A 25,509-nucleotide genomic window follows, 5' to 3' on the forward strand; every position below is an offset into this window, starting at 1 on the left:
TTTTTGCAAATGTGAGCGTGTGCGCAGGGCCTTCCGCGCAGTGGTGAAATCTAAAATTTGTTACTACCGGTTCTGTGGGCATGGCTTGGTGGGGGTGGGTAATGTGACTGGGTGGACGTGGCCAATTTTTTTTTTTTTTACTTTTAAAACCATTTTTTCTACAACCTCTTCTGCGAAGAGGTTGTAAAAAAATGCTTTCAAAAGGCTCTGACGATCCCAGCTGAGTTGCCTGATCAGCAGAGGCTTTTTTTCTTTTAAATGCCTCTGATGATCAGGTAGTTCAGCTTGGATCGTCAGAGGCTTTTAAAAGAAAAAAAGCCTCTGCCGATCAGACAACTCAGCTGAGATCATCAGAGGCTTTTAAAAACATTTTTTCTACAATCTCTGAAGAGGTTGTAGAAAAAATGCTTTTAAAAGCCTTTGACAATCCCAGCTGAACTGCGTGATGATCAGAGGCTTTTTTTTCTTTTAAAAGCATTTTTTCGGCTGAAGAGGTTGTAGAAAAAATGCGTTTAAACGTAAAAAAAAAGCCTCTGATGATTGTGCAGCTCAGATGGGCATAGTGGGGGGGAGGGTGCAGGGATTTTTGCTACCGGTTCTCCGAACCACCCACTGCCATCGCTACTGGATCGGGCAATCCAGTCCGAACTGGGAGCATTTCACCCCTGCTTCCGCGCATACGCAGAGGATCAAAAATGGGATGTGATTACATCTTGGCGGGTGGGCGAAGCCTCCCGCCACTGCTACCAGTTTGCCCAAACCTGATAGAACCTGCTGAATACCACGAAGGCTGTTTTCGCCCTCCCCAGACTCCTAGAAAGGCTCTGCAGGCTGGGGAGAGCAAAAAATGAGCCTTCCGGTCCCACCAGAAGTTGGCAAATGGGCTGTTTGCGGCCTCCAGAGGTCCTCCGGGGGAGGGAAGCCATTTTCACCCTCCCCAGACTCCTAGAAAGGCTCTGGAGGCTGAGGAGAGCAAAAAATGGGCCTACTGTGCCATTGTATGCTAGGAGCGGAGGGGTGTCACATGCACATGTGTGGGGGCAGGGCATATAGAATTATGGGTATGGGCACACATGCACACGACCACCACCCCCGGTCCTGGTACACGATGGCAAAAAGATTAGCCATCACCAGTGTAGGGTCTTGTTAATTATAAGGAAAATGGACATTTGAAAAAAATAATGATCATGTATTATTTTTGTAAAAGAAAATGGAGTTGGTATTGTTTCTAAAAAGGTAAATGCTTGATATGTCAAATGGAACAATTATAAGCTGTTTCAAAATTCCCTATCTGTAGCAGCTAAGAACCACAAGCCCAGCGAGCCTGAATGGCTGCTTTAACCTCAGGCAGAGGAAGTACAAAAATAACAACAGAGCTGATGCTAGCAAGGAAAAAGTTTATGGTGAACTTGTTAAACTCCAACTGGTCCAGAATGCGGCCGCGCAGGTGGTTATGGGAGCGACGTGGCGCTCCCATGTGACCCCCCTCCTGCGTGAGCTGCACTGGCTCCCGGTGGTCTTCCGGGTGCGCTTCAAGGTTTTGGTTACCACCTTTAGAGCGCTCCATGGCATCGGACCAGGGTACTTACGAGACCACCTTCTGCTACCAATAGCCTCTCACTGACCAGTACGCTCCCATAGAGAGGGGCTCCTCAGGGTGCCGTCGGCCAAACAGTGTTGACTGGCGGCCCCCAGGGGGAGAGCCTTCTCTGTGGGGGCACCTACCATCTGGAACGAGCTCCCCCCGGAGATACGGAGGATCCCGGACCTGCGCACGTTTCGTCGTGCTCTCAAAACTTTTTTATTTCAGCAGGCTGGCCTGGCCTAACTCTCCTTTTTAAATTTTTAATTCGTGATTTTATAAATTGGGTGTTTTAATCTGTGTTTCAGCCAAAATATTTAATAATTTTAAGGGATTTTTAATATTTGTATTATTTGTATTTTATCTTGGCTGTTCACCGCCCTGAGTCCTTCGGGAGTAGGGCGGTATAGAAATTTGATTAATAAATAAATAAATAAACTTGTGTAAGGGGGTAAAAGCTGATGAATGCTTTGTGCACCTGTTTGCAAAATACTTGAATAAACTTCTTTGCTGCTTTCAAGTTGTCTCCGGTAGTTCCATATGCAAATGTGCGCTATTTATAACAGTCTCTTGCTTGGGGTGGGGGGGTTGGACTACTAGATGACCTACAAGATCCCTTCCCACTCTGTTAATCTCCAAACCTACCATTTCTGGTGGCAAGCTGTTCCGCTGGTTAATTATCCTCACTGTTAGGAAGTTTCTCCTTAGTTCCAGGTTGCTTCTCTCCTGGATGGGTTTCCATCCGTTGCTTCTTGCCTTTCCTTCTTCTGGTGCTTTGGAAAATAAGTCGGCCCCCTTTTTCTTTGTGGCAGCCCCTCAAATATTGGAACACTGCTATCATGTTCCCCCCTACTCTTTCTTTTCTCTAGACTGGCTGTACTCAATCCCTGCAACCGGTCTTCATAGGTTTTAGTCTCCTAAAGACCGACTCCTTTAGGCTCGTCTTAGTTGCTCTTCTCTGCAATTTTTCCAAAGTCTTTCTGGAAGTTTGTGCATGATTGTTGCACCGCTGACGCCACTCGCAGTCCATCCCACCTATTCCTTTGTATGGGGAGGGGGGGGGAGGGAGTACATTATTTCTTTTACCCTAGAATAGAGTAGAGTAGAGTAGAGTAGAATAGAATAAAATACAGAATAGAAATAGAATAGAAATAGAATAAAATAGAATAGAAATAGAATATAGAATAGAATAGAATAGAATAGAAATAGAATAGAGAAGAGAATAGAAGAGAATAGAATAGAATAGAAATAGAATAAGAGAATAGAATAGAACAGAAATAGAAATAGAATAGAGAATAGAATAGAATAGAAATAGAATACAGAATAGAATAGAAATAGAATAGAGAAAGAGAATAGAATAGAATATAGAATAGAATATAGAATATAGAATAGAATAGAAATGGAATAGAGGATAGAATAGAAAGAAATAGTATAGTATAGTATAGTATAGTATAGTATAGTATAGTATAGTATAGTATAGAATAGAATACAGAATACAGAATAGAATAGAAATAGAATAGAAATAGAATAGAGAATAGAATAGAAATAGAATATAGAATAGAATAGAATAGAGAATAGAATAGAAATAGAATACAGAATAGAATAGAATAGAATAGAATAGAGAATAGAGAATAGAATAGAAATAGAATAGAGAATAGAATAGAATAGAAATAGAATACAGAATAGAATAGAAATAGAATAGAGAAAGAGAATAGAATAGAATATAGAATAGAATATAGAATATAGAATAGAATAGAAATGGAATAGAGGATAGAATAGAAAGAAATAGAATAGTATAGTATAGTATAGTATAGAATAGAATACAGAATAGAATAGAAATAGAATAGAAATAGAATAGAGAATAGAATAGAATAGAAATAGAAATAGAATACAGAATAGAATAGAATAGAATAGAGAATAGAGAATAGAGAATAGAATAGAAATAGAATAGAGAATAGAATAGAAATAGAATAGAGAATAGAATAGAATAGAAATAGAATAAGAGAATAGAATAGAATAGAAATAGAAATAGAATAAGAGAATAGAATAGAATAGAAATAGAAATAGAATAGAGAATAGAATAGAATAGAAATAGAATAAGAGAATAGAATAGAATAGAAATAGAAATAGAATAAGAGAATAGAATAGAATAGAAATAGAAATAGAATAGAGAATAGAATAGAATAGAAATAGAATAAGAGAATAGAATAGAATAGAAATAGAATAAGAGAATAGAATAGAATAGAATAGAAATAGAAATAGAATAGAGAATAGAATAGAATAGAAATAGAAATAGAAATAGAAATAGAATAAGAATAGAATAGAATAGAATAGAAATAGAATAGAGAATAGAATAGAATAGAAATAGAATAAGAGAATAGAATAGAATAGAAATAGAAATAGAAATAGAATAAGAGAATAGAATAGAATAGAAATAGAAATAGAATAGAGAATAGAATAGAATAGAAATAGAAATAGAATAAGAGAATAGAATAGAATAGAAATAGAATAAGAGAATAGAATAGAAATAGAATAGAGAATAGAATAGAAATAGAATAAGAGAATAGAATAGAATAGAAATAGAATAGAGAATAGAATAGAAATAGAATAGAGAATAGAATAGAATAGAAATAGAATAAGAGAATAGAATAGAATAGAAATAGAAATAGAATAAGAGAATAGAATAGAATAGAAATAGAAATAGAATAGAGAATAGAATAGAATAGAAATAGAATAAGAGAATAGAATAGAATAGAAATAGAAATAGAATAGAGAATAGAATAGAATAGAAATAGAAATAGAAATAGAATAAGAATAGAATAGAATAGAATAGAAATAGAATAGAGAATAGAATAGAATAGAAATAGAATAAGAGAATAGAATAGAATAGAAATAGAAATAGAAATAGAATAAGAGAATAGAATAGAATAGAAATAGAAATAGAATAGAGAATAGAATAGAATAGAAATAGAAATAGAATAAGAATAGAATAGAAATAGAAATAGAATAGAGAATAGAGAATAGAGAATAGAATAGAAATAGAGAATAGAATAGAAATAGAATAGAGAATAGAATAGAATAGAGATAGAGATAGAATACAGAATAGAATAGAAATAGAATACAGAACAGAACAGAACAGAACAGAACAGAATAGAATAGAATAGAATAGAATAGAATAGAATAGAATAGAATAGAATAGAATAGAATTCTTTATTGACCAAGTGTGATTGGACACATATGGACCTGTATATGTTCTCAGTGTACATAAAGAAAAATAAAATACATTCATCAATGACTCATTGCAAAGTAATTGCAATTAATATTGCAAACTTTTTGCAATACTTGCATTGTTTTTATTATTTTATGTTGCTAACTTATTTCCTTCATTCTTGAATCCCACCCCCACCCCCATCAAATCCCACGTTTTCCCTCTCACCCGTTTTGCCCCTCTCGAGTTCACGGCTCGCCCACCAAGCGGACCGTGCGAGGCGCCGCTTTCGCCGCCAGGGGGCGGTCCGCGCGGCGGCCGAACGCCGCTAAAGGGGAGACCTCTGCGCCTGCGCGGGAGGACTTCATCAGTCAGATTGTTCCGCCGTTGACCGTTGCTGATCCGCTGGGAGAAACGGCGATCGGTGGGTGGCGCGCCCTTCTAGGAAGCGGCACTCTATCCCCCTCGGCCGTTGAGGAGCAGCTGCCCCCCCCTCCAAAAAAGGGCTGATAGGTGTGGATGGGGAGGCCACCCCCTCCCTTGCTTCGGGGTCTGGGGGCTCCTGGGGGGGGGAACCTGGAGCTGCGTTGGGGGACATCGATACGTGGTGGTGGGGGGGAAGCAAGGAAGTTTTTGGGAGGGGTGCTGTGAAAGCCCCCCCCTTTTTCCTCCCCCACCCTGGGGGAGGCCCCCGATTTTTTTCCTCCATTCTGGGAGAGCCCCCCTTTTTTACTGCCCCATCCTGATAGAACCCCCCCTTTTTTACTGCCCCACCCTGGGAGAGCCCCCCTTTTTTCCTCCCCCATTCTGGGAGAGCCCCCCTTTTTTACTGCCCCATTCTGGGAGAGCCCCCCCTTTTTTTCTTCCCCATTCTGGGAGAGCCCTCCTTTTTTCTCCCCCATCCTGATAGAACCCCCCCCTTTTTTCCTGCCCCACCCTGGGAGAGCCCCCCTTTTTTCCTCCCCCATTCTGGGAGAGCCCCCCTTTTTTACTGCCCCATTCTGGGAGAGCCCCCCTTTTTTTCTCCCCCATTCTGGGAGAGCCCACCTTTTTTACTGCCCCATCCTGATAGAACCCCCCCTTTTTTCCTGCCACACCCTGGGAGAGCCCCCCTTTTTTCCTCCCCCATTCTGGGAGAGCCCCCCTTTTTTACTGCCCCATTCTGGGAGAGCCCCCCTTTTTTACTGCCCCATTCTGGGAGAGCCCCCCTTTTTTTTCCTCCCCCATTCTGGGAGACCTCCCACTCTCTTCCACCCTGGCAGAGCCCCCCCCTTTTACCTCCCCCCACAGGAAGTTGTACCCCGAGCTGAGACCCTTCAGATGGACCCCCACAGCCCCTCACTTTTAGGCTTGGGGGGGTGAAGAGGACGGGGGGGCTAAGGAAGACTTTTGGGGACCAAAGAACGAGACCGGCAGCTCCTTCTGGCGTAGGGAATCCTCGATGTACGACCATAATTGAGCCCGACATTGCTAAGCGAGACATTGGTTGAGTGGATTTTGCTCCATTGGATGGCCTTGCTTGCTACCGTTGTTAAGCGAATCGCTGCCGTTGTTAAGCTAGGGTTGTTAAGTGAATCTGATTTTCCTCTTTGACTTTGCCTATTGGAAGGTCGCAAGAGGGGATCATGTGACCCAGGGATGCCGCAACCATCATAAATGGGAGTCACTTTGCTAAGCGTCTGAATTTCGATCCTGGGGATGCTGCGACGGTCGTATGTGTGAAAAACGGTCCTAAGTCCCTTTTGTCAGTGCCGTTGTAATTATGAACGGTCACTAAATGAACGGCTGTACGTCGAGGACTATCTGTGGTTCCTTTATTGCTGTTCGCCTCTGAACAGAATCTGGCCAGACTAAAGACACGATCTGCAATAGTCCTTGACTTACGACCGTTTGTTTAGTGACCGAAGTTACGACAGCACTGAGAAAAAGTGACTTGGGACCGTTTTTCACGCCGTTGCAACATCCCAACAGTCAAGTAACTCAAAAGTCGGACGCTTGGCAACTGGTTCATACTTACGACGGTCGCAATGTCCCGTGGTCGGGCGTTCCCCTTTTGGCGATCTGCCAAGCAAAGTCAACGGGGAAGCCTTAAGCTCTGCAGTGATTCACTTAACAACTGTGGCAAGGAACATGGGGCCGGGCTCACTTAGCAACATAAACGTTTGGTTCAATTGTGGCCGTAAATAGAGGACCACCTGTACCTGCAATAAACGCAGGTCCTCCTTGACTTACAACCATTCATTTAGTAACCGAATTTAGAATGGCACCGAAAAAAAAGTGATTTGTGACCATTTTGTCCCACTTAAGGCTGTTGCAGCATTCCCATGGTCGCATGATCGAAATTCAGACATGTGGCCACTGGCCTGTTTTCATGACAGTTGCAATGACCCAGGCAAAGTCAGTAAGGAATCCAGGCTCGCTTAACAACCGTGTTACTAACTGAACAACCGAAGCGATTGACTTAAGAACGGTCGCAAGAAAGGTTGAAAAATGTAGCAAAACGGAACAACTGTCTTGCTTAGCCACGGAAATGTTGGGCTCAGTTGTAGCTGTAAGTCAAGGACTACCTATCTAGATAGGTCCTGTGAATTGCTAGGGAGGATCTGACCTTGCTCTCTGCCTGCCTGTCAGAGCCCCGCCCCCCTCCTGCAAGTCTTTCCACCGCAGGGAGGGGAGAAAGAGGGACCCTCCCTCCTCACCAAAATAGGCCTTGATCCGGACCCTCGATTCTTCCCCCAGGTTCTGGTCCTCCAAGGCCAGCCATTTTAGAGAGCCAGGAGAACCCAATCCAAGTCTCGGTATCTTCAGCGGAGCTCAGGGAGAAGATGGAGTCAAGAAGCCCGACAGGAACCAGCCCTTGTCGTGATCAGACGGAGCGTTGGGAAGAATTCGACCAAAGGACCAGGCAGAAGTTCCTAGAAGAAGACCACCTCTCTTCCGAGATTCACCGGCAGAATTTCAGAGGATTCTGCTACCAGGAGTCAGAAGGACCCCGAAGAGTTTGCAGCCGCCTCCATCGCCTTTGCCGCAGGTGGTTAAAACCAGACAGGAACACCAAGGCTCAAATGCTGGACCTGGTGCTCCTGGAGCAGTTCCTGGCCGTCCTTCCCCTGGAGATTGCCAGCTGGCTGAGGGAATGTGGAGTGGAAACCAGCTCCCAGGCGGTGGCCTTGGCTGAAGGCCTTCTGCTGAGCCAGACAGACCACCAAGAAAGGGAGGTGAGGAACCTGATTCTTGATTTGATTCCAAATGGAGCCCCACCAGGATTTTTTTGAACTTTTTAACAGATTTAACAGAGTTGGAAGGGACTTTGGAGGTCATCTAGACAATAGAATAGAATAACAGAGTTGGAAGGGACCTTGGAGGTCTTCTAGTCCAACCCCTTGCTCAGGCAGAAAACCCTACACCTCTCCACACAAATGGTTAGCCAACATCTTCTTAAAAACATCTGGAGTTGGAGCATTTACAACTTCTGCAGGCAAGTTGTTCCACTGATGAATTGTTCTAACTGTCAGGAAATTTCTCCTTAGTTCTAAGTTGCTTTGCTCCTTGATTAGTTTCCACCCATTTACAACTGAATTAAGGAAGTTTCTCCTTAATTCCAGGTTGCTTCTCTCCTTGATTCGTTTTCATCCGTTGTTTCTTGTCTTGACTTCTGGTGCTTTGGAGAATAGCTTGACTCCCTCTTCTTTGTTGCAGCCGCTGAGATATTGGAACACTGCTATCATGTTTCCCTTAGTCCTTCTTTTCATTAAACTAGACATGCCCAGTTCCTGCAACCGTTCTTCGTATGTTTTAGCCTCCAGTCCTCTAATCATCTTTGTTGCTCTTCTCTGCACTCTTTCTAGAGTCTCCACATCTTTTTTATATCATGACTGTTAAGGATATTGTCAGATGTTCCAGGCTGCAGGGATTGCCACAGACCATCGCCTCCTCCATGCCTCATGTTTTTGGCTACATTCGGTGTATAAGACGCACCCAAATTTTCACCCTTTTTGGGGGGGGAAGTGCGTCTTATACTCCAAAAAAATATGGTAAATTTAAGAGGACTTTGAATTTCTTCTCCCTCACAGCCCACCCTCTTTACTTCTTCAGGGAACGGATCTCATTCACGGATCTCTCCAAGCAATGAATTCTTCATTCTGGAAAGAAGTTGTTAAGGATATTGTTGTTGTGTTACCAACCAGCAGAGTGTAGAGCACAGAGAAAAGTTGCTGAGAGCAATGAATAAGAGATGTGCAGATTGGTTTATCAAAAGTTTACTTTATAGTGAAAAAACAATCTCATAGTCTTTAAATCAATCCAAGTCTTTGCCAGTTAAATCAGTCCAGTGATACAAAATCTTCTTACCACACAAACAGTAGTTGGTTAGAATAACAAACTCACTCTGGTTCACAAACCACGATGGTAGCAGATCCATCCAACGATGATAGCACAATGGATAGCACTCCTCACACAATGGTAGCTTACCATCAACTGAATACGTTACAGTACCTTTCTTAAATACGTTCACAACTAATTACAGCATGACTCAGCATTACAATGAATCAGCAGGAAAACTTTAAAGTCACACAATACATATTCATATTAAAGTCACAGAACACATACATTGCCTGGACAACTTGTTAGGCTCAGACCATATCCTAACAATGACGACCAAAACTGAATGCAGTATTCCAAGTGTGGCTTTACCAAGATATTATAAAGTGGTATCTAGTCCAACCCGTCACCCAGGCAGGAGACCCTACACCATTTCTGACAGATAGCAGTCCAGACTCTTCTTGAAAGCTTCCTTTCCTTTCCTTTCCTTTCCTTTTACTTTACTTTATTTTGGATTTATATACTGCCCTACTCCCGAAGGACTCAGGGCGGTGAACAGCCAAAAGATAAAACACACATAATACAAAATTTAAAAAACAATGTAAAGGCACATTAAATAATTTGGCCCATGCAGATTAAAACACCCCTATTGTTTTAAAACAAATTTAAAATTAACAATTAAAAGGAAGTTAGGCCAGGCCAGCCTGTTGAAATAAAAAGGTCTTGAGGGCACGGTGGAAAGTGCGTAGATCTGGGATCCTCCGTATCTCCAGGGGGAGCTCGTTCCAAATGGCAGGTGCCCCCACAGAGAAAGCTCTCCCCCTGGGGGCCGCCAGTCGACACTGTTTGGCCGATGGCACCCTGAGAAGCCCCTCTCTATGGGAGCATACTGGCCGGTGAGAGGCTACCGGTGGCAGAAGGCGGTCTCGTAAGTACCTAGGTCCTAAACCTCCAGTGATGAAGCTCCCACAACTTCATAAAGCAACTTCTGTTCTATGGGTTGATTGCTCTCACTGTCAGAAAATGTCTCCTTATTTCCAACATAAACACAAATCCTTCACATTCTATAAAATTGAATTGAAAACCCCTGATATTGCATTAATATTGCACTATACTGTAGAATTCAATATAGTTACTGCTCTGGGATAGAAGCTGTTTTTCCGCCTGTTTGTCCTTGTTTTTATTGTCCTGTACCGTCTGCCAGATGGTAATAGTTCAAAAAAAGTGTGCTTAGGATGAGATGGATCTTTAAGAATGTTTTGAACTTTCTTAAGGCAGTGGGAGCTATAAAGCTCTTTCAAAGAGGCGAGAGGGTAACCAGTGGTCCTCTGGGCAATGACGTTAATCCTCTGGAGCGCTGTCCTATCTGTCACTGTGCAATTGGTAAACCATACACAGGTGCAGTAAGTTAAAATACTCTCTATGGTGTAGCGGTAGAAGGTCACCGGCAATTTCTCATTCAGTTGTTGTTTCCTGAGAAGTCTTGGGTAGTATAATCTCTGCTGGGCCCTTTTGACCAGGGCTGCAATGTGAGCGCCCAGGACAGGTCCTCTTTTAGGATAACTCCCAGAAACTTAAAATAAGGCCATGGTCAAAAGCAACGATTCCTTTCTTAGATTCCAGGATTCTGCTTCTCCTTTTTTCAAAGGGAGATTAAGGTTTCCAATAAATAAGACCCAGCCTCTCCCCCTCATTCAAGAAAGTAAAGACTCTTAAAACTTGGCATTTCAAAAGGAACCTTTTATTGAAAAGGGGTGATAGCAAGGCAGATTCAAAATAGGCTCCGAGATCCCTCGGGGCATACAACTAGAATAAAAGAAACTCCCAACAGTTTGATGTGGATTCAACCAGTCCGCAGATGTGAAGACGTTATTGTACCGGCCACTCTGAGAAAGAGATAAGAGAACTTTCTCAGAGCCATCTTCCCGCCGATGTATCCCAATGGTCCACCCTCCCCTTACATTCCTCAAGATGTGAGAAACTGCCAGGCAGCTACGGCGCCAGGCGACGGTTATAAATCAGGTTAAATCAGGTTAAGCAAGCAGGATATGGGATACATAGAAAGGAAAAGAAAGTAAATGTACCAAGTATGATATCCCACCCCCCGTTTCTTCAGAAGAATGGCAGAAACATGGATTTGACACTATGGTTTATTTATAGGGAAGCGCTCTCAAGGTGGATCCACAAGGTGCAAACACGAGGATGGATTCCTCAGATTCCTCTCAGGAATCATCTCTTTTCGAAGGAATCTCCCAGGAAAATGACATTTTTGAGATCTTAGCAGGTAAGGATGACTTCTGTCTTCGTGACCAGTGATTGGCAGCTTCTCCCATCTTCAGAACCTGAATTCACAGGATTACCTTGTATGTGAACAGGTTTTTATATTTATTTATTTATTTATTTTATTTTATTTTATTTTATTTTATTAAATTTCTATACCGTGCCATCCCGCAAATTGTTAACCATATCTCCTAAAATTCACTTCTTCCCATTTATTTGTCTCCCTTACAGGATATGGTCCATCACCACTGGACCTTGTTGAAATATTTTCTTTTTCTGATGAAGCAGAAACACTCTCTTCAGCTCAGGTAGGGAAATGACCCATAATCATAGAAGTCCTCTTTGAGGACTCCAGAACATTGAAGAGTCAAGATAAAATAATAACCGCCTAACCTTGGACCTGGCTATTCATGCCATGTGTGAGCCTCTGAAGTGACAGGCCTAAAATTATTCTTATTTATTCTTTTATTTATTTGTTGTTTATTAAATTTGTTGGCCGCCCATCTCGCCACAGGGTGACTTTGTCATTTTGACGTTTACTGGTCTTTAATATTTGTAAGCGGCCCAGAGTTGCCTCTGGACAAGATGAGCAGCAGACAAATAATAAACAAACAAACAAAACGTTAACAGAAGTTTAGTTTAGTTTTAGTTTTATTAAATTTGTATACCGCCCTACTCCCGAAGGACTCAGGGCGGTGAACAGGCACAGGATAAAATACAGAAATACAAAAGTTAAAAACAATTTAAAACCAAATTAAATAATTTAGCCCACGACAATTAAAATCCCAATAAATTTAAAACAAATTAAAATTTCAATTTAGAATTTAAAAGAAAGGGGAGAAAAATTAGGCCAGGCCGGCTTGCTGGAATAAGAGGGTCTTAAGAGCACGGTGGAAGGTGCGCAGATCCAGGATCCTCCGTATCTCCGGGGGGAGCTCATTCCAGTGGGTGCCCCCACAGAGAAGGCCCTCCCCCTGGGGGCCGCCAGTCGACACTGCTTGGCTGACGGCACCCGGAGGAACCCCTCTCTAGGAGAGCGTACCGGCCGGTGGGAGGCTATTTGTGGTAGTAGGTGGTCCCGTAAATGACTGAGAAGTGACTGAGAATTTGACTTTCTCCGCATCCTGAATGAAATGGGATTTTGGAAGCTTCATCATCACCATTTTTGAGACACGGGACAAGACTATTCAGCCATTCTGTTCCCAGGAAAAGAGGGAACTTTGTGTTACTTGTACACTCAAAAGTAGCATTTAATTGAATGGCTGCATACCTTGATAAGGAGATAAATACTTAGGAGCCACAAGACCTCACAAGTTTTATTTCTTCAGCTAAGACTTCTGATGGGCCTTCCAGTGTTGGGGACTGAAAGTGTGTTAGGGCTCCCTCTTCTCCTCTTTGAAACTCAATTGATAAGGACCATCTCTGATAAAGATGGCTGGGATAGAGAAGAAAAAGTCCCCTGTAACCAGCTTTTCTGGATGCCACTCTTCAAAACCTAAAAATAGTGGAAACCTTTCAGTACAACTAAGGCTTCTTGTAGAATAACCACCCTTGGGAAGACTCTTGATATTTCAGCAGGTAGGTGATCGTGGTTAGGAACCCCGAGAAACACGGCTTCTCTGTCTGATCCCATAGGGGTACCACCATCTGTTTCCCTCCTGGTACTTCTAGGACTGTGATGGCAAACCTATGGAGCCATATTTGCGGGCACGCGAGCCATTGCCCTAGCTCAGCTCCAGCGCTCATGTGCATGCTGGCCAGCTGATTGCTGGCCCCGCCCACACCTCCCCTCCCAGGAGTCTCCACATGGCCCATTTTGGATGCCAGGTAAGTACAGGCTCGCGCAGAGGCTCTGGGAGGGCGTTTTCGGCCTCCAAGCGAGGGAGGGCCGTTTTCGACCTCCCCAGGCTCCAAGAAAGTCTCTGGAGCCTTGGGAGGGCAAAAAAATGGGCCTTCTGGGCCTACCGGAAGTCAGAAAAGGGGCCATTTCCCTCTGGGGGGGAAGGCTGTTTTTGCCCTCCCCAGGCTCCAAGAAACCATCTGGAGCCTTGGGAGGGCGAAAAGCGGGATGTCTGCAAATGGGTCATTTCCGGCCTCCGGATGCTTCAGGGAGGCCTGCTAGGCTCAAAACAGGGCGCGGGGGTGGTGGTGTCGTGCGCGCATGTGCAGGGAGCGCGGGGGGGTTGCCGTGCATGCGTGGGGTGGTCAGGGCACAGGGGGGCATTGAATTATGGATGTGGGAACGTGCACGCGTGATCCCCTGTGCTTCCCCCGCTTTTAGCACACGACTACGAAAAGGTTAGCCATCACTGTTCTAGGAGAAGAGGGCATGTCACATAATCTTCAGTCGGACAAGCCGCAGTTCCCTTTTTTCCTCTGGGGAAGGAAGAAGTCCAAAATCCAAACTAGAGCTGTGAGAAGGTCCATCAGTGGATCACCCACTTTGGACTTTTCCTTCATACAGTGTCAAAAGAGATCCCCCTCTTTTCTGGAAAGGGAATCCTCCCTGAAGATGCCGTTGAAGCCATAGAAACTGTAATACTTCACTGAGAATTATTCCTTGTTTTCTTCTTAACAATTTGGAATCCTGCCCAAAATTGGCCATTAGATGTACTACAAGTGTTTGAACATCCTCAATGTCCACCAGCTTACTAGATGGACCTCCAGCTTGGTGGAAAGCGGGCGGTAGCGAGATGTACATGGAAGCAGGGAAATGTTTGATGAAGATCTTAAAAAGAGCCTTGGTACTACAGGGGTTTAAGGCACCCTGTTATTAAGCTTATTAAGACCAGCTGCCTGCAATTACTGCAGGGTTCGAATCTCGCCAAGGCTCAAGGTTGACTCAGCCTTCCATCCTTTCTAAGGTAGGTGAAATGAGGACCCAGTTTGTGGGGGCAATAAGCTGACTTTGTATAAATATACAAAAGGATGAAGGCTATTGCTTAGCACATTGTAAGCCGCCCTAAGTCTTCGGAGAAGGGCGGCATATAAATCAAATTAAAAAAAAAAAAAAAAGATTGGAGCAGAGATCTTTCAAAACTTTGAAGGTGGCGGCATCTGTTAATGTTTTCTCCCCTTCCTCAGGGTGCTGTGTCCTTCCAGGATGTGGTGGTGTGTTTCTCCAAGGAGGAGTGGGCTCTGCTGGATTCCACCCAAAAGTCCCTCCACGGGGAAGTCATGCAGGAGAATTCTAGACACGTGGCATCTCTGGGTAACAGACCTCTCTTTGCTCTGAGTTCAGATAGTGGGAACAGGCATCTGGAAGCGAGCAGCCTATTTTAACAATAATAACCACAGCAGAGTTGGAAAGGATTTTGGGAGGTCTTCTAGAAATGGTTGTCCAGTCTCTGAAAACCTCCGGTGTTGGAGCACCCGCGACTTCTGGATGTGAAAATTTTTCTAAATCATTTCCCACTGAATTCACGAGCTGTAGATTATTTTGTTCTTCCCAAAATGAAAAGTGTATGTAATGATGAATTTTTTTTAATAGAAATAAAATACACTCCTCAAACAAATAAAGGGAACACAAGCAGAAGACATCCGAGATCTGAATGAATGAAATAGCCTTATTAAATACTTTATTTGTTACATACAGTATGTCAGGTATGCTTCCTTCAATATCCAGGAAAGAAAAACCCAAACTCAATCATTTAGAAGAGATTAGTACTTTTACTGAATATGAAATGAACGCAACCCAGGTAAAGCTGGAAGTGAGCAAAACGCGCGAAATAGCATCTACTAAGCTTCTCCCCCCACCCCCACCCCCCGTGTCCATTGATCATCAGCCAATCCAAAGGTCTCCCAAAGGTCAGGTGGCATCACGTCTGGCAACGTCATTCATCAGGAATGTAGGGCAGTTGGTCAGCCAGCCCCTTTTGAAGATTCACTTTCGTTTCTTGGGAAGACACGTCCTACAATGGATAAAACTCCTCCTGCACCTTCCTCCCCCTTTCGCCCCCCTTAACTAATCCCTCCCCTGTTTCTTATGGCAGCTGAAGCAGGCAAAGCTGAGGCTGACACAGTAGTTTTGTGTTTCCTTTAGGTGTTTGAGCAGTGTATAAACTACTGTATGTAACGAACAAAGTATTTAATAAGGCTGTTTCATTCATTCAGATCTTGGATGTCTTCTGCTTGTGTTCCCTTTATGTTTTTTGAGCAGTATATTAGAAGACAGCAAGAGCACTTAGACTTATATACAGCTTCATGAGGTACGGATGAAATCTGAAAACCTTAGGAATTTGAATTTCCAACTGGATCTAAGCAAAGAAGGGCACTTTTGAGTCTATAAAGCCTCTATTAGTCCAACATGACTTGTACTGTAGATTATACAATATTATTGGCAAAGGAGTCAGAAGAACCTTTATAGATTGATGGGGTTTTAATTTGGAAATGCCCTTCCGTAATATGTCCTGCAAGATCTATAGGTGAGTGCAGCAAAGTGATTTAGGGTACAAATCTACAAATAACTACCCAGAAATGTGCTCTTACTGTATAGAGAAGAGGAAAAAAACAATGTAATAGGAAGGAATCAGGGAGGTGATCAGTGGTGGGTTCCTTCCGGTTCAGCCCAGTTCGGCCGAGCCGGTAACAGTGACGATATGACGTCACCAAACCGGTTCTCTTTGTTCAGGAGCTGGGCCCTCCCGCCCCCCTGCGTTATTCTTACCTTTTATTTGGCCCCGCCCCCAATCTATTCGCTGCCTCCCAAGTTCCAGCTGATCGGCTACAAGGAAAAAAACTTTAAACTCTTGCCGCGGGGCTTCAATGGGCCGCCCTACAGCTGATCAGTGTTAAAAGGCAGTGTGTTGGTAGATCAGTGTGCTCAAAAAACAAATGGGTAGACTGGTGCCTCCAAAACAAATGAGTAGACCGGTACAGCTCTGCAAGCAGTTAAAAGCCTGGTAGACTAGTACCTCTGCTAAATCCTAAAGAATTGTCCATCAAACCACACCCACAAAATAAGCCACGCCCACAGAACCGATAGTAAAAAAATTTAGAACCCACCCCTGGAGGTGATGTGGGATATTTTTGGCTCTCCAATAGAGACTCGGATTCAGTAGACTCAAAAGCCCTAAAACCTTGGCCGTTTAGTTAGAATATACCGGTAGAATATAGAATAACAGAGTTGGAAGGGACCTTGGAGGTCTTCTAGTCCAACCCCCTGCTTAGGCAGGAAACTATACCATTTCCAATGGTTTTCCAGCCTCTAAAACTTCCAGTGTTGGAGCATTCACAACTTCCGGAGGCAAGTTGTTCCATTGATTAATTGTTCTGTCAGGAAAGTTCTCCTTAGTTCTAGGTTGCTTCTCTCCTTGATTCGTTTCCGTCCTTTGCTTCTTGTCCTGCCTTCAGGTGCTTTGGAGACTAGGTTGACCCCCCCTCTTCTTTGTGGCAGCACCTCATATATTGGAAGATTGCTATCATGTCACCGCTAGTGGGTTGGACCCTTTCCAATGGCTGCAATGTCTCTACGGTCATATCACAATTGGGTACTTGGGAAGCATCACACATATATGACAGTTGACATGTTCCACGGTCATGTGTTAGCCATTTGCAATCTTCCCAGTTGGCTTCCAACAAGGCAGTCAATGGGAAAACTGGCAGGAGGTCACAAGTTGCAGTCACGTAATGTTTTCCTTAACAAGCACTTTGTTTGCCAGGGTCAATTAGGATCACTAAGTGAGGACTGCCTATATATACTGAACTTTTAATCATCTTCTCAAGGATAACTATGGACTTCCTTCTGTCTCTTCCTACAAGACTTAGCTGCTCATTTTAGTATGACTGCCTCGGAGGATTTGCCTCTCCAAAATGAAAAGAGTGCCTTTGTTTGCTCAGTTCCAGGTAGTTAAAATAAAAATTTTGCAGAATTGTAAGCAACATTTATGGCTTCTCTGCATCGCTATTTCATTACAGTGTTTGTCCTTTCTATTGTTCCTTTGTTTTAAGCTTCATTTTTTTTTTTGCAAAGAAAAAAATAGTTATATCTTCAGTGGGGAACAGTTCAGCCAAGAGATGACTTCTGAGATAGTTGTGTAATCAAAAAAAACAAAACAAAACAAAAAACCTATACAGAAAATGAAAAATCTTGCAAGATGCTGTGATAAATTCCCATCAGAATTAATTCATTAGCTAATCAGCATTAATCTTTGGAAGCCCAGTCTTAAAAGCTAGTTCATGCTTTGTTTCTATCTCTAGAAGCAGATGAGAACAGTGAAAATTGGCAGCCGTCGGATACAGCGACTTCGCAACCAACCAGGGCCAAAGTGGGAAATGAGATTTTTGAGAACCGTCAGAGATCAGGAACATTTGGGGAAAAGAAGTCAGCATCTAGGAAGAAGAAATCACCTGCTTCCCACTGTGCTGAAGTCCACGAATTCCTGACTCAAGGGGATCACATCGGAAACCAAAACGGAAATTCCCTACCCCATGGGGAAATACCTGGGGATCAGTCCGAGAGATGTAATAATTGCAAAACTAAAATTAGAGACAACCAGTGCGAGTGCAAACTGCAAGGAACCTATTCCAGTCAAAGCTTTGCTTTGACTTCATGTCAACAAACCCACCCAAGGGCTGCAGAGAAATCTGAGACATTCAAAGGGCGTGGAAAGAGCTTTAGCAGGAGCAGTAGCTCCCTTAAAAGACTCCACCCAAGAGAAAAACCGTGGAAATGTGCTGAGTGTGGAAACAGTTTCAGGTGGACCAGTGAACTCACCTCCCATATGAGAATCCATACGGGGGAGAAACCATTTCCATGTGCGACATGCGGAAAGAGGTTTAGATTGAACAGTGACCTTACCCTACACAAAAGAGTCCATACCACGGAGAAACCGTACACATGTCTGCAATGTGAGAAGAGCTTCAGCAACAGCCGCAACCTGATTTTTCACACTAGGAGGCACATGGGAGAGAAGCCCTACCAGTGTACGGAGTGTGGGAAGAGCTTTAGTTCGAGCGGATCCCTGACTTCGCACAACCGGATCCACACGGGAGAAAAACCGTACGCATGTACAGAGTGCGGCAAGAGTTTTAGCGTCTGCAGTGCTCTCCGGAGTCATAAAAGGGTCCATTCAGAGGAGAAACCCTATCAATGTGCGGAATGCGAAAAGAGCTTCCGGTGGAAAAGTCAGCTAAGATCTCATCAACGTATCCACGGATGGGAGAATTTGTATAAATCCACAGAGAGTGGAAAGACCTTCGGTTTTGGCAGTGACCTTTCTTCCCATTCAGGCAAAACTCCGTATATATGTACCGTGTGCGGACAGAGTTTTATTGACAGCGGTGTCTTTCGTACCCATAAAAAAATGCATTCCATAGAAAAGTCCTATATATGCACGGAGTGCGGGAAGAGCTTCTGTAAAAATTACACGCTTACTATTCACAAGAGGCTCCACACGGGAGAGAGACCTTATCAATGCACGGAATGTGGGAAGAGCTTCAATCAGAAGTATAACCTTACAACTCATAAGAGGATTCATTCTGGGGAAAGAGCCTATACATGTGGTGAATGCGGAAACAGCTTCACGACTTCCAGTAGCCTCACTGCCCACACGAAGATCCACACAGGGCAGAAACCTTGCAAATGCAAAGAGTGTGACAAGAGCTTCAGCTGATGCAGCAACCTCAGTGTCCATAAAAGCAGCCATACCACAGAGAAGCCCTATAAATGTCCGGAGTGTGGAAAAAAACTTCCAATAGGAGCATGAGCCAGGACTGTCATATGAGATGCCACACTGGTGAGAAGCCCTATAAATACACAATGCGTGAAAGGAGCTTCAGTCAATGCAGGAACCTCACTTCCTATCAAAGGACCCATTCAAAGGAGAAACTCTTTATCAGTGTATGACATGTGGGAAAAGATTCAGGCAGGACAGCCACCTTATTTCTCATAAAAGAATTCATTCTGAAGGAATCGTGTAAGACGAAGTTCCCCAACCTTTCTGGCTTTGCGGACCGGGGAGGAGGAGATTCCGTTTGAATGGCGGGCAAGTGTGCGTGCAGCTCCATTTCTATGAATGGCAGGCACAGCAGCCACTGCTTGGGCAAATGGACCACACACACGCACACACCCACTACTCGCACAAGTGGGGATGCATGGGCGCATGCTCGCCTGCCACATCCACGGCCCGGTTTCGAATGGCTCAAGGCCTGGTAGTGGGTTGCGGCTCGGGGGCTAGGGACCAGTGGTGGGTTCCTCCCGGTTCGGCCGAGCCAGTAGCGGTGACGATATGACATCACTGAACCGGTTCTCTTTGTTCGGGAGCTCGCCCCTCCGCGTTATTCTTACTTTTTATTTGGCCCCACCCCCAATCTATTGCTGCCTCCCGAGTCCCAGCTGATCGGCTAGAAGGAAAAAAACTGTTTAAACTCTTGCCGCGGGGCTTCAAAGGGCCGCCCTATAGCTGATCAGTGTTAAAAGGCAGTGTGGTGGTAAACTGGTGCCTCCAAAAACAAATGGGAAGACCGGTGCCTCCAAAAATAAATGGGTAGACCGGTGCCTCCAAAAATAAATGGGTAGACCGGTGCCTCCAAAAATAAATGGGTAGACCGGTGCCTCCAAAAACAAATGAGTAGACCGGTACAGCTCTGCAAGCAGTTAAAAGCCTGGTAGACCAGTACCTCTGCCAAATCCTAAAGAATTGTCACATGACCATCAAGCCACGCCCACAAAATAAGCCACGGCCACAGAACCGGTAGTAAAAAAATTGAGAACCCACCCGTGCTAGGGACCCCTGGTGTAAGTGGAAATGAGTTCCAGTTTTATTTCTTAATTTGTTTTATGTTTCATATTTCTAAATTGCCCGTCTCCTTCAAAGATGAATCATACCAAAGGCAATTTATAAACCCTACAAGAATGCACTCTTTCCAATAAAAAGATCAGCAAGGGAGAAACCATACACAGATAGCCCTTTACTCATGATCACAATTGGGATCAGATTTTCTGTTGCTAAGCAAGGGGGTGTTAAGTGAGTCACTTCCGATTTTACAAGCTTTTTTTTTTGTTAAGTAAATTACTTCATTTGTTAAGTGGGGTTACAATTTATTTATTTATTTATTTATTAATTAAATTTATAGACCGCCCTTCTCCCGAAGGACTCAGGGCGGTATACAGCCAAAGTAAAAAACATGAATACAAACATTAAAACCTTTTCATCAGGTTCGCCTGATTCGCCAGTTGCGTCCCTTTCTGGATCGGGACTCGTTACATACGGTCCCTCATGTCCTTGTCACCTCCCGCCTGGACTATTGCAACGCTCTCTACATGGGGCTCCCCTTGAGGAGCACCCGGAGGCTCCAACTGGCGCAGAGTGCGGCCGCGTGGGTGGTAATGGGAGCGACATGGCGTTCCCATGTAACACCTCTCCTGCGCGAGCTGCACTGGCTCCCGGTGGTCTTCCGGGTGCGCTTCAAGGTTTTGGTTACCACCTTTAAAGCGCTCCATGGCTTAGGACCTGGGTACTTGCGGGACCGCCTACTACCACCAATAGCCTCCCACTGGCTGGTACGCTCCCATAGAGAGGGGCTCCTCCGGGTGCCGTCGGCCAAACAATGTCGACTGGCGGCCCCCAGGGGGAGAGCCTTCTCTGTGGGGGCACCTACTATCTGGAACGAGCTCCCCCCAGAGATACGGAGGATCCCGGATCTGCGCACCTTCCGCCGCGCTTTAAAGACATTATTTCACCAGGCGGGCCTGGCCTAATTTTCTCCCTCTTTCATAAAAGATTTTTAATTTTTAAATATCTTTTAGTATTTTATACATTCAATTTTAAAATTGGTTTTAAATAGTTCGGGGTTTTAAATTTGTCGGAGCCAAAATTATTTAATTTGATTTTATTCTACTTTTAAATTTTGTATGTATGTGTTTTATTGTTTGGCTGTGCACCGCCCTGAGTCCTTCGGGAGTAGGGCGGTATAGAAATCAAATTAAATAAATAAATAAATAAAAATAAAAAACAATTTAAAAAGAAATATATAAATTTGGTCCCAAAGTTAAAAAACAATAGCGAAACATATTAAAAACATTTAAAAAGCATTAAGCCAGCCCGGCTTGCTGAAAAAGGAAGGTCTTCAGGGCACGGTGGAAGGCACCGAGGTCTTGAATTCTTTGTATCTCTGGGCGCAGTTGATTCCAGAGAGCAGGTGCCCCCACAGAGAATGCCCTCCCCCTGGGGGCCACCAGTCTACATTGCTTGGCCGATGGCACCCTGAGGAGGCCCTCTCTGTGGGAACGCACTGGTCGGTGGGAGGTCGTTGGTGGCAGCAGGCGGTCTCAAAGGTATCTAGGTCCTATGCCATGGAGCGCTTTAAAGGTGATGACCAACACCTTGAACCGCACCCGAAAGACCACTGGGAGCCAGTGCAGCTCATGCAGGAGGGGTGTTATGTGGGAGCGCCATGTAGCTCCCGTCACTACCCGTGCGGCCGCATTCTGGATCAGCTGAAGTCTCCGGGTGCTCTTCAAGGGGCACATTGCCCCATAACAGTGGGGTTGCTATTGCTAAGTGATGCAGTCATAAAGTCTGACATCACATGACCAGGTATTGTAGCAATAGCAATCCAGGCTGTCCTGGTTGTAACCTCAAGACGTGTGGGTTAAGCAGGAAGCAGAATGGCTCCAGGTAAGGAGTTGGGGAGGGGGTACTGTAATGGGTGGGAGAGACCAACACAGGCTTTGCACGTTGGGGGAGGGTACTGCAGTGCACTATGAGCTCAGATAAGCTGAGGAAGGTGCAGAGAAGAGCAACCGAGATGATGAGGGGACTGGAGTCTAAAACATGTGAACGGTTGTAGGAGCTGGGCCTGGCTAGTCTGGTGAAGAGAAGGACCAGGGGAGACACAATAGCCGTGTTCCAATATCTGAGGGGCTGCCACAGAGAGGAGGTGACCAAGCTATTTTCCACAGACGAATAATGGATGGAAACTAATCAAGGAGAGATTCAACCTGGAAAAAATCCACCCATGGAACAGAAGTTGCCTTCAGAAGTTGTGGGAGCTTCATCACTGGAAGCTTTCAAGAAGAGACTGGACTGCCATCTGTCGGAAGTGGTGTAGGGTCTCCTGCTTAGGAAATTAGCATTTTACCGGTCTGCTTCCCCTTTCCTCCTCCCCTTCAATGAAAAGAGCCCTCCCTACTCTCCCCCCCCTCTTGTAACACTAGAACCTGGGGCGCCCATCTGGAGGGTCTCAGTTCAGGGGAGGGAGGAAGTGGGGGGGCTCTCCCTTCCCAGCACCCCTTCCAAAGACTTTCTTACTTGCTTCCCAAGTGCCCAAACCAGAAATGACTCCCCTGCAGCTCCAGTGGTCCCCCCTCAAGAGTCTCCAGACACATCCCCCCTCAAGCAAGGGAGGGGAAGCTTCCCCCAGCAGCCCCTCCCCACCCGGGACTGCAAGTAGAGCGTTCTTCTCCCCTGGAAACAAAAAGGGAGGGGGTTTCCTTTGCAGCAAGGCAGAGGGGGCACCTGGCTTTCTGAATAGCCCCACTCCCCAAATGCACTGAGTTCGGACCGCATCCTGCATCTTACGAGCGGGTACCACTACATCGCTCTTTGTTAGGGTTACGGGTCTAGAGCAGTGGTGGGATTCAAGTAATTAAACAACCGGTTCTCTGCCCTAATGATTTCTTCCAACAACCAGTTTGCCAAACTGCTCAGAAAGTTAACCGGTTCTCCCAAAGTGGTGTGAACCAGCTGAATCCTACTACTGGTCTAGGGGTCTCACCTTGTCAGTCCCCCCCCCGTCCCCTCCAGTCGCTCATGCTGGGTTTTGTTTTAAGAGTCGGTGGGGTAGCGGGGGAAGCTACGCTGGAATCGCTTCCGCATCCAGCCAGGCACCCGCGGAGGTGCTGTAGGAAAAGACCAGAGGTGCCACTGCACCCCCCACACTGAGCTTGCGTGGGGTGGGGGGCCAGCTTTGATGTGAGAGTGGCGGGGTCTGTGATTGTTTGAGGAGGGGGTAGGAGGGGGTCCTTGCCAAGAGTTTTGCTTTTCAAGGGGCTGGCTGGCGCTCTCTAGCCTTAAACCTGGAGTTGGCCCAGGAGGAGGAGGTTGTAGGCATGCGGGGGAGGGGCTGTCTGTAGCCCCCATATGGGGCAAAGGCAAAGCCCTTGTCTTTCCACGGGGGGGAGGGATCTTCCACTTGCCTGCAGACCCAGAAAGGGTGGGGGCTACACTGGGGGAGTTCTTCCCTCCCTTGCGTGGGGGTCTGGGGGGGCTCATGGAAGGCGGGAGCTGCTGGTGGGACGTGGTACCCTGGAAACTGCAAGTGAGCCTCAAAAGTTGTCTAAGGACTGTAAGAGTCTTGTACTGCCTCCCCTGACCCAGCTGGAGCCCCCTTTTCTTGAGCTGGGACTGGAGGCAAAGAAATGGGGAGGGGAGAGGAAACAGGCAGACCCCAGAGGGGCCTTTCTTTGGCGGAGGGGAGAAGTCGGGGCCCAGATGATGGGCATTCTTCCCACATCACTGGCGGTCTTGGGGTGCCTGAGGTTGTGCGGATCTTCAGAAAAGATGGAGACCCAGCCCTCCCCACCTTCCACCTCATACGTCCTGATGCTTATGGTGAAATCATTGGCTTGGGATGTCAGCAAAGGCATTTCAGCGGATTGTGCAACCAGGAAACCAGGGTGGCTTTCTTTCATCTCTCCTTCCTTTCCTGGGACTTGCGGACAAAGAGTTAAAGGAGCTGCTGGGGGGGGGGAATGTTTATCTTGGTGGGTTCCTTGGGGGCTCTCTGAGCTGGGTTGTTTTCCTGCAGATGTTTCCTTATCCCAAAATAGGTAACATCATGCAGGCATTTCATTACCAAACAAGGCAGTAGCGTCAGGGCACGGATCGTGTTACCTAGTTTGGTAATGAAACGTCTGCAGGAAGTCAACCCAGCTCAGGGAGCACGAAGGACGCCCCCCCCACACATACACCACATGCAGAGCTCTAAGTTACAAATATTTTCTTCTACGAGTTATTTCTAAATTGTCCATAGTTAGCCTCACCGCCTCCTCTACTTGGTTTACTTGACAGCACACTCTGCCTCCAACGCCTGACGTGCTTCAAGGCAATGTCTATATTTGGAGATCTGGAGTCAGCACTTGACCCAAAAAAACCTTTTACTTTGATTATTTTCAGAAAGGAAATTAACCCCATCTCCAAGGCTGCTGCTCCTCTGCCTCAGTTCGGCTGGCCCAACTCTTTGTTCGAAGCCTTGGATATAAATTCCTGCATTTCTTCATGAAATGTAGGAGTGTAGGAGTCACAATAGAAACTCTGAATTCTGCCTTACCCAAAATATTGGAGCAGCAGTCCAAGCTTTCATGGCTAAGGCAGGACTTTTTTTTTTTTATTTGATTTATATGCTGCCCTTCTCCGGAGACTCAGGGCGGCTTACAATGCGTCAAGCAATAGCCTTCATACTTTTGTATATTTATACAAAGTCATCTTATTGCCCCCATAATCTGGGTCCTCATTTTACCTACCTTAGAAAGGATGGAAGGCTGAGTCAACCTTGAGCCTGGTGAGATTTGAACTTGCAGTAATTGCAGGCAGCAGATGTAAGTGGATGTTAATTAGTCTGCTGAGTCACCGGAGCTCCTCTGAACTCACGGTCTCCCTCTTTCGAGCATGGTGCCTTAACCATATGAAGTATTAGTACCACTTTATAAACCCTTAGTAAGGCCACACCTGGAATACTGTTGTGGCCCGTCAGCGGCCTGTGCAGCTAGTAGCTGATTCCGACAGCGAGGAGGTGGGTGTGGTGCTGCGCCAGCAGCCTGTGCAGCTGGCACTCGAGTCGGACAATGAGGAGGCTGGAGAAGATGTGGTGCCAGAGGATTCAGCCAGGGCCTTCAGAAGCTCCCTTAAGTGAAGAGGACAAAGAGGAAGAGCCTCTTCTCAATGCACAGGTGCGCAGAGCTGCCAAAAGGCAGGAGTGGCTCCTCAGGAGGAGGTCTCCTTGAGAGTAAGGCTTGGAGCTAATTGGCCATTCCCTTAGCCTATTTAAGGAGGAAGCAATTTGCAGGGAACAACTTTGCATACCTTCCTGTCTTGTCTTGCTTATCCTATCAGCTTCCTGCAAATTGCTTCTGGGCATTCTGCAAGCCACAGTAAGCTTTCAGTATTATTCTTTGAAT

The 25,509-nt window shown here is 45.3% G+C and overlaps 1 protein-coding gene across 1 annotated transcript; it reads left to right on the forward strand.

Annotated features, from left to right (window-relative positions):
- Positions 1-1,057: 1,057 nt before the first annotated feature.
- Positions 1,058-19,306, forward strand: LOC117673517 (uncharacterized). The gene is made up of 7 exons (XM_087885392.1): positions 1,058-1,061; positions 5,038-5,214; positions 7,530-8,008; positions 11,271-11,394; positions 11,622-11,698; positions 14,475-14,601; positions 17,589-19,306. Exons 1-7 carry the CDS (start codon positions 1,058-1,060, stop codon positions 19,001-19,003), a joined length of 2,403 nt encoding a protein of 800 aa, XP_087741518.1. The 3' UTR covers positions 19,004-19,306.
- The last annotated feature ends 6,203 nt before the right edge of the window (positions 19,307-25,509 follow it).

Source organism: Pantherophis guttatus, chromosome 2 (assembly GCF_059756535.1).
Source record: "Pantherophis guttatus breed Tessera chromosome 2, ASM5975653v1, whole genome shotgun sequence".
Classification (NCBI taxonomy): Eukaryota; Metazoa; Chordata; class Lepidosauria; order Squamata; family Colubridae; genus Pantherophis; species Pantherophis guttatus.

Coding starts and splice junctions, on each gene's coding strand:
- LOC117673517 (XM_087885392.1), top strand. Junction 5,215..7,529: donor GCTGGGAGAAACGGCGATCG/GTGGGTGGCGCG, acceptor TTCTTCCCCCAG/GTTCTGGTCCTCCAAGGCCA. Junction 11,395..11,621: donor CATTTTTGAGATCTTAGCAG/GTAAGGATGACT, acceptor TCTCCCTTACAG/GATATGGTCCATCACCACTG.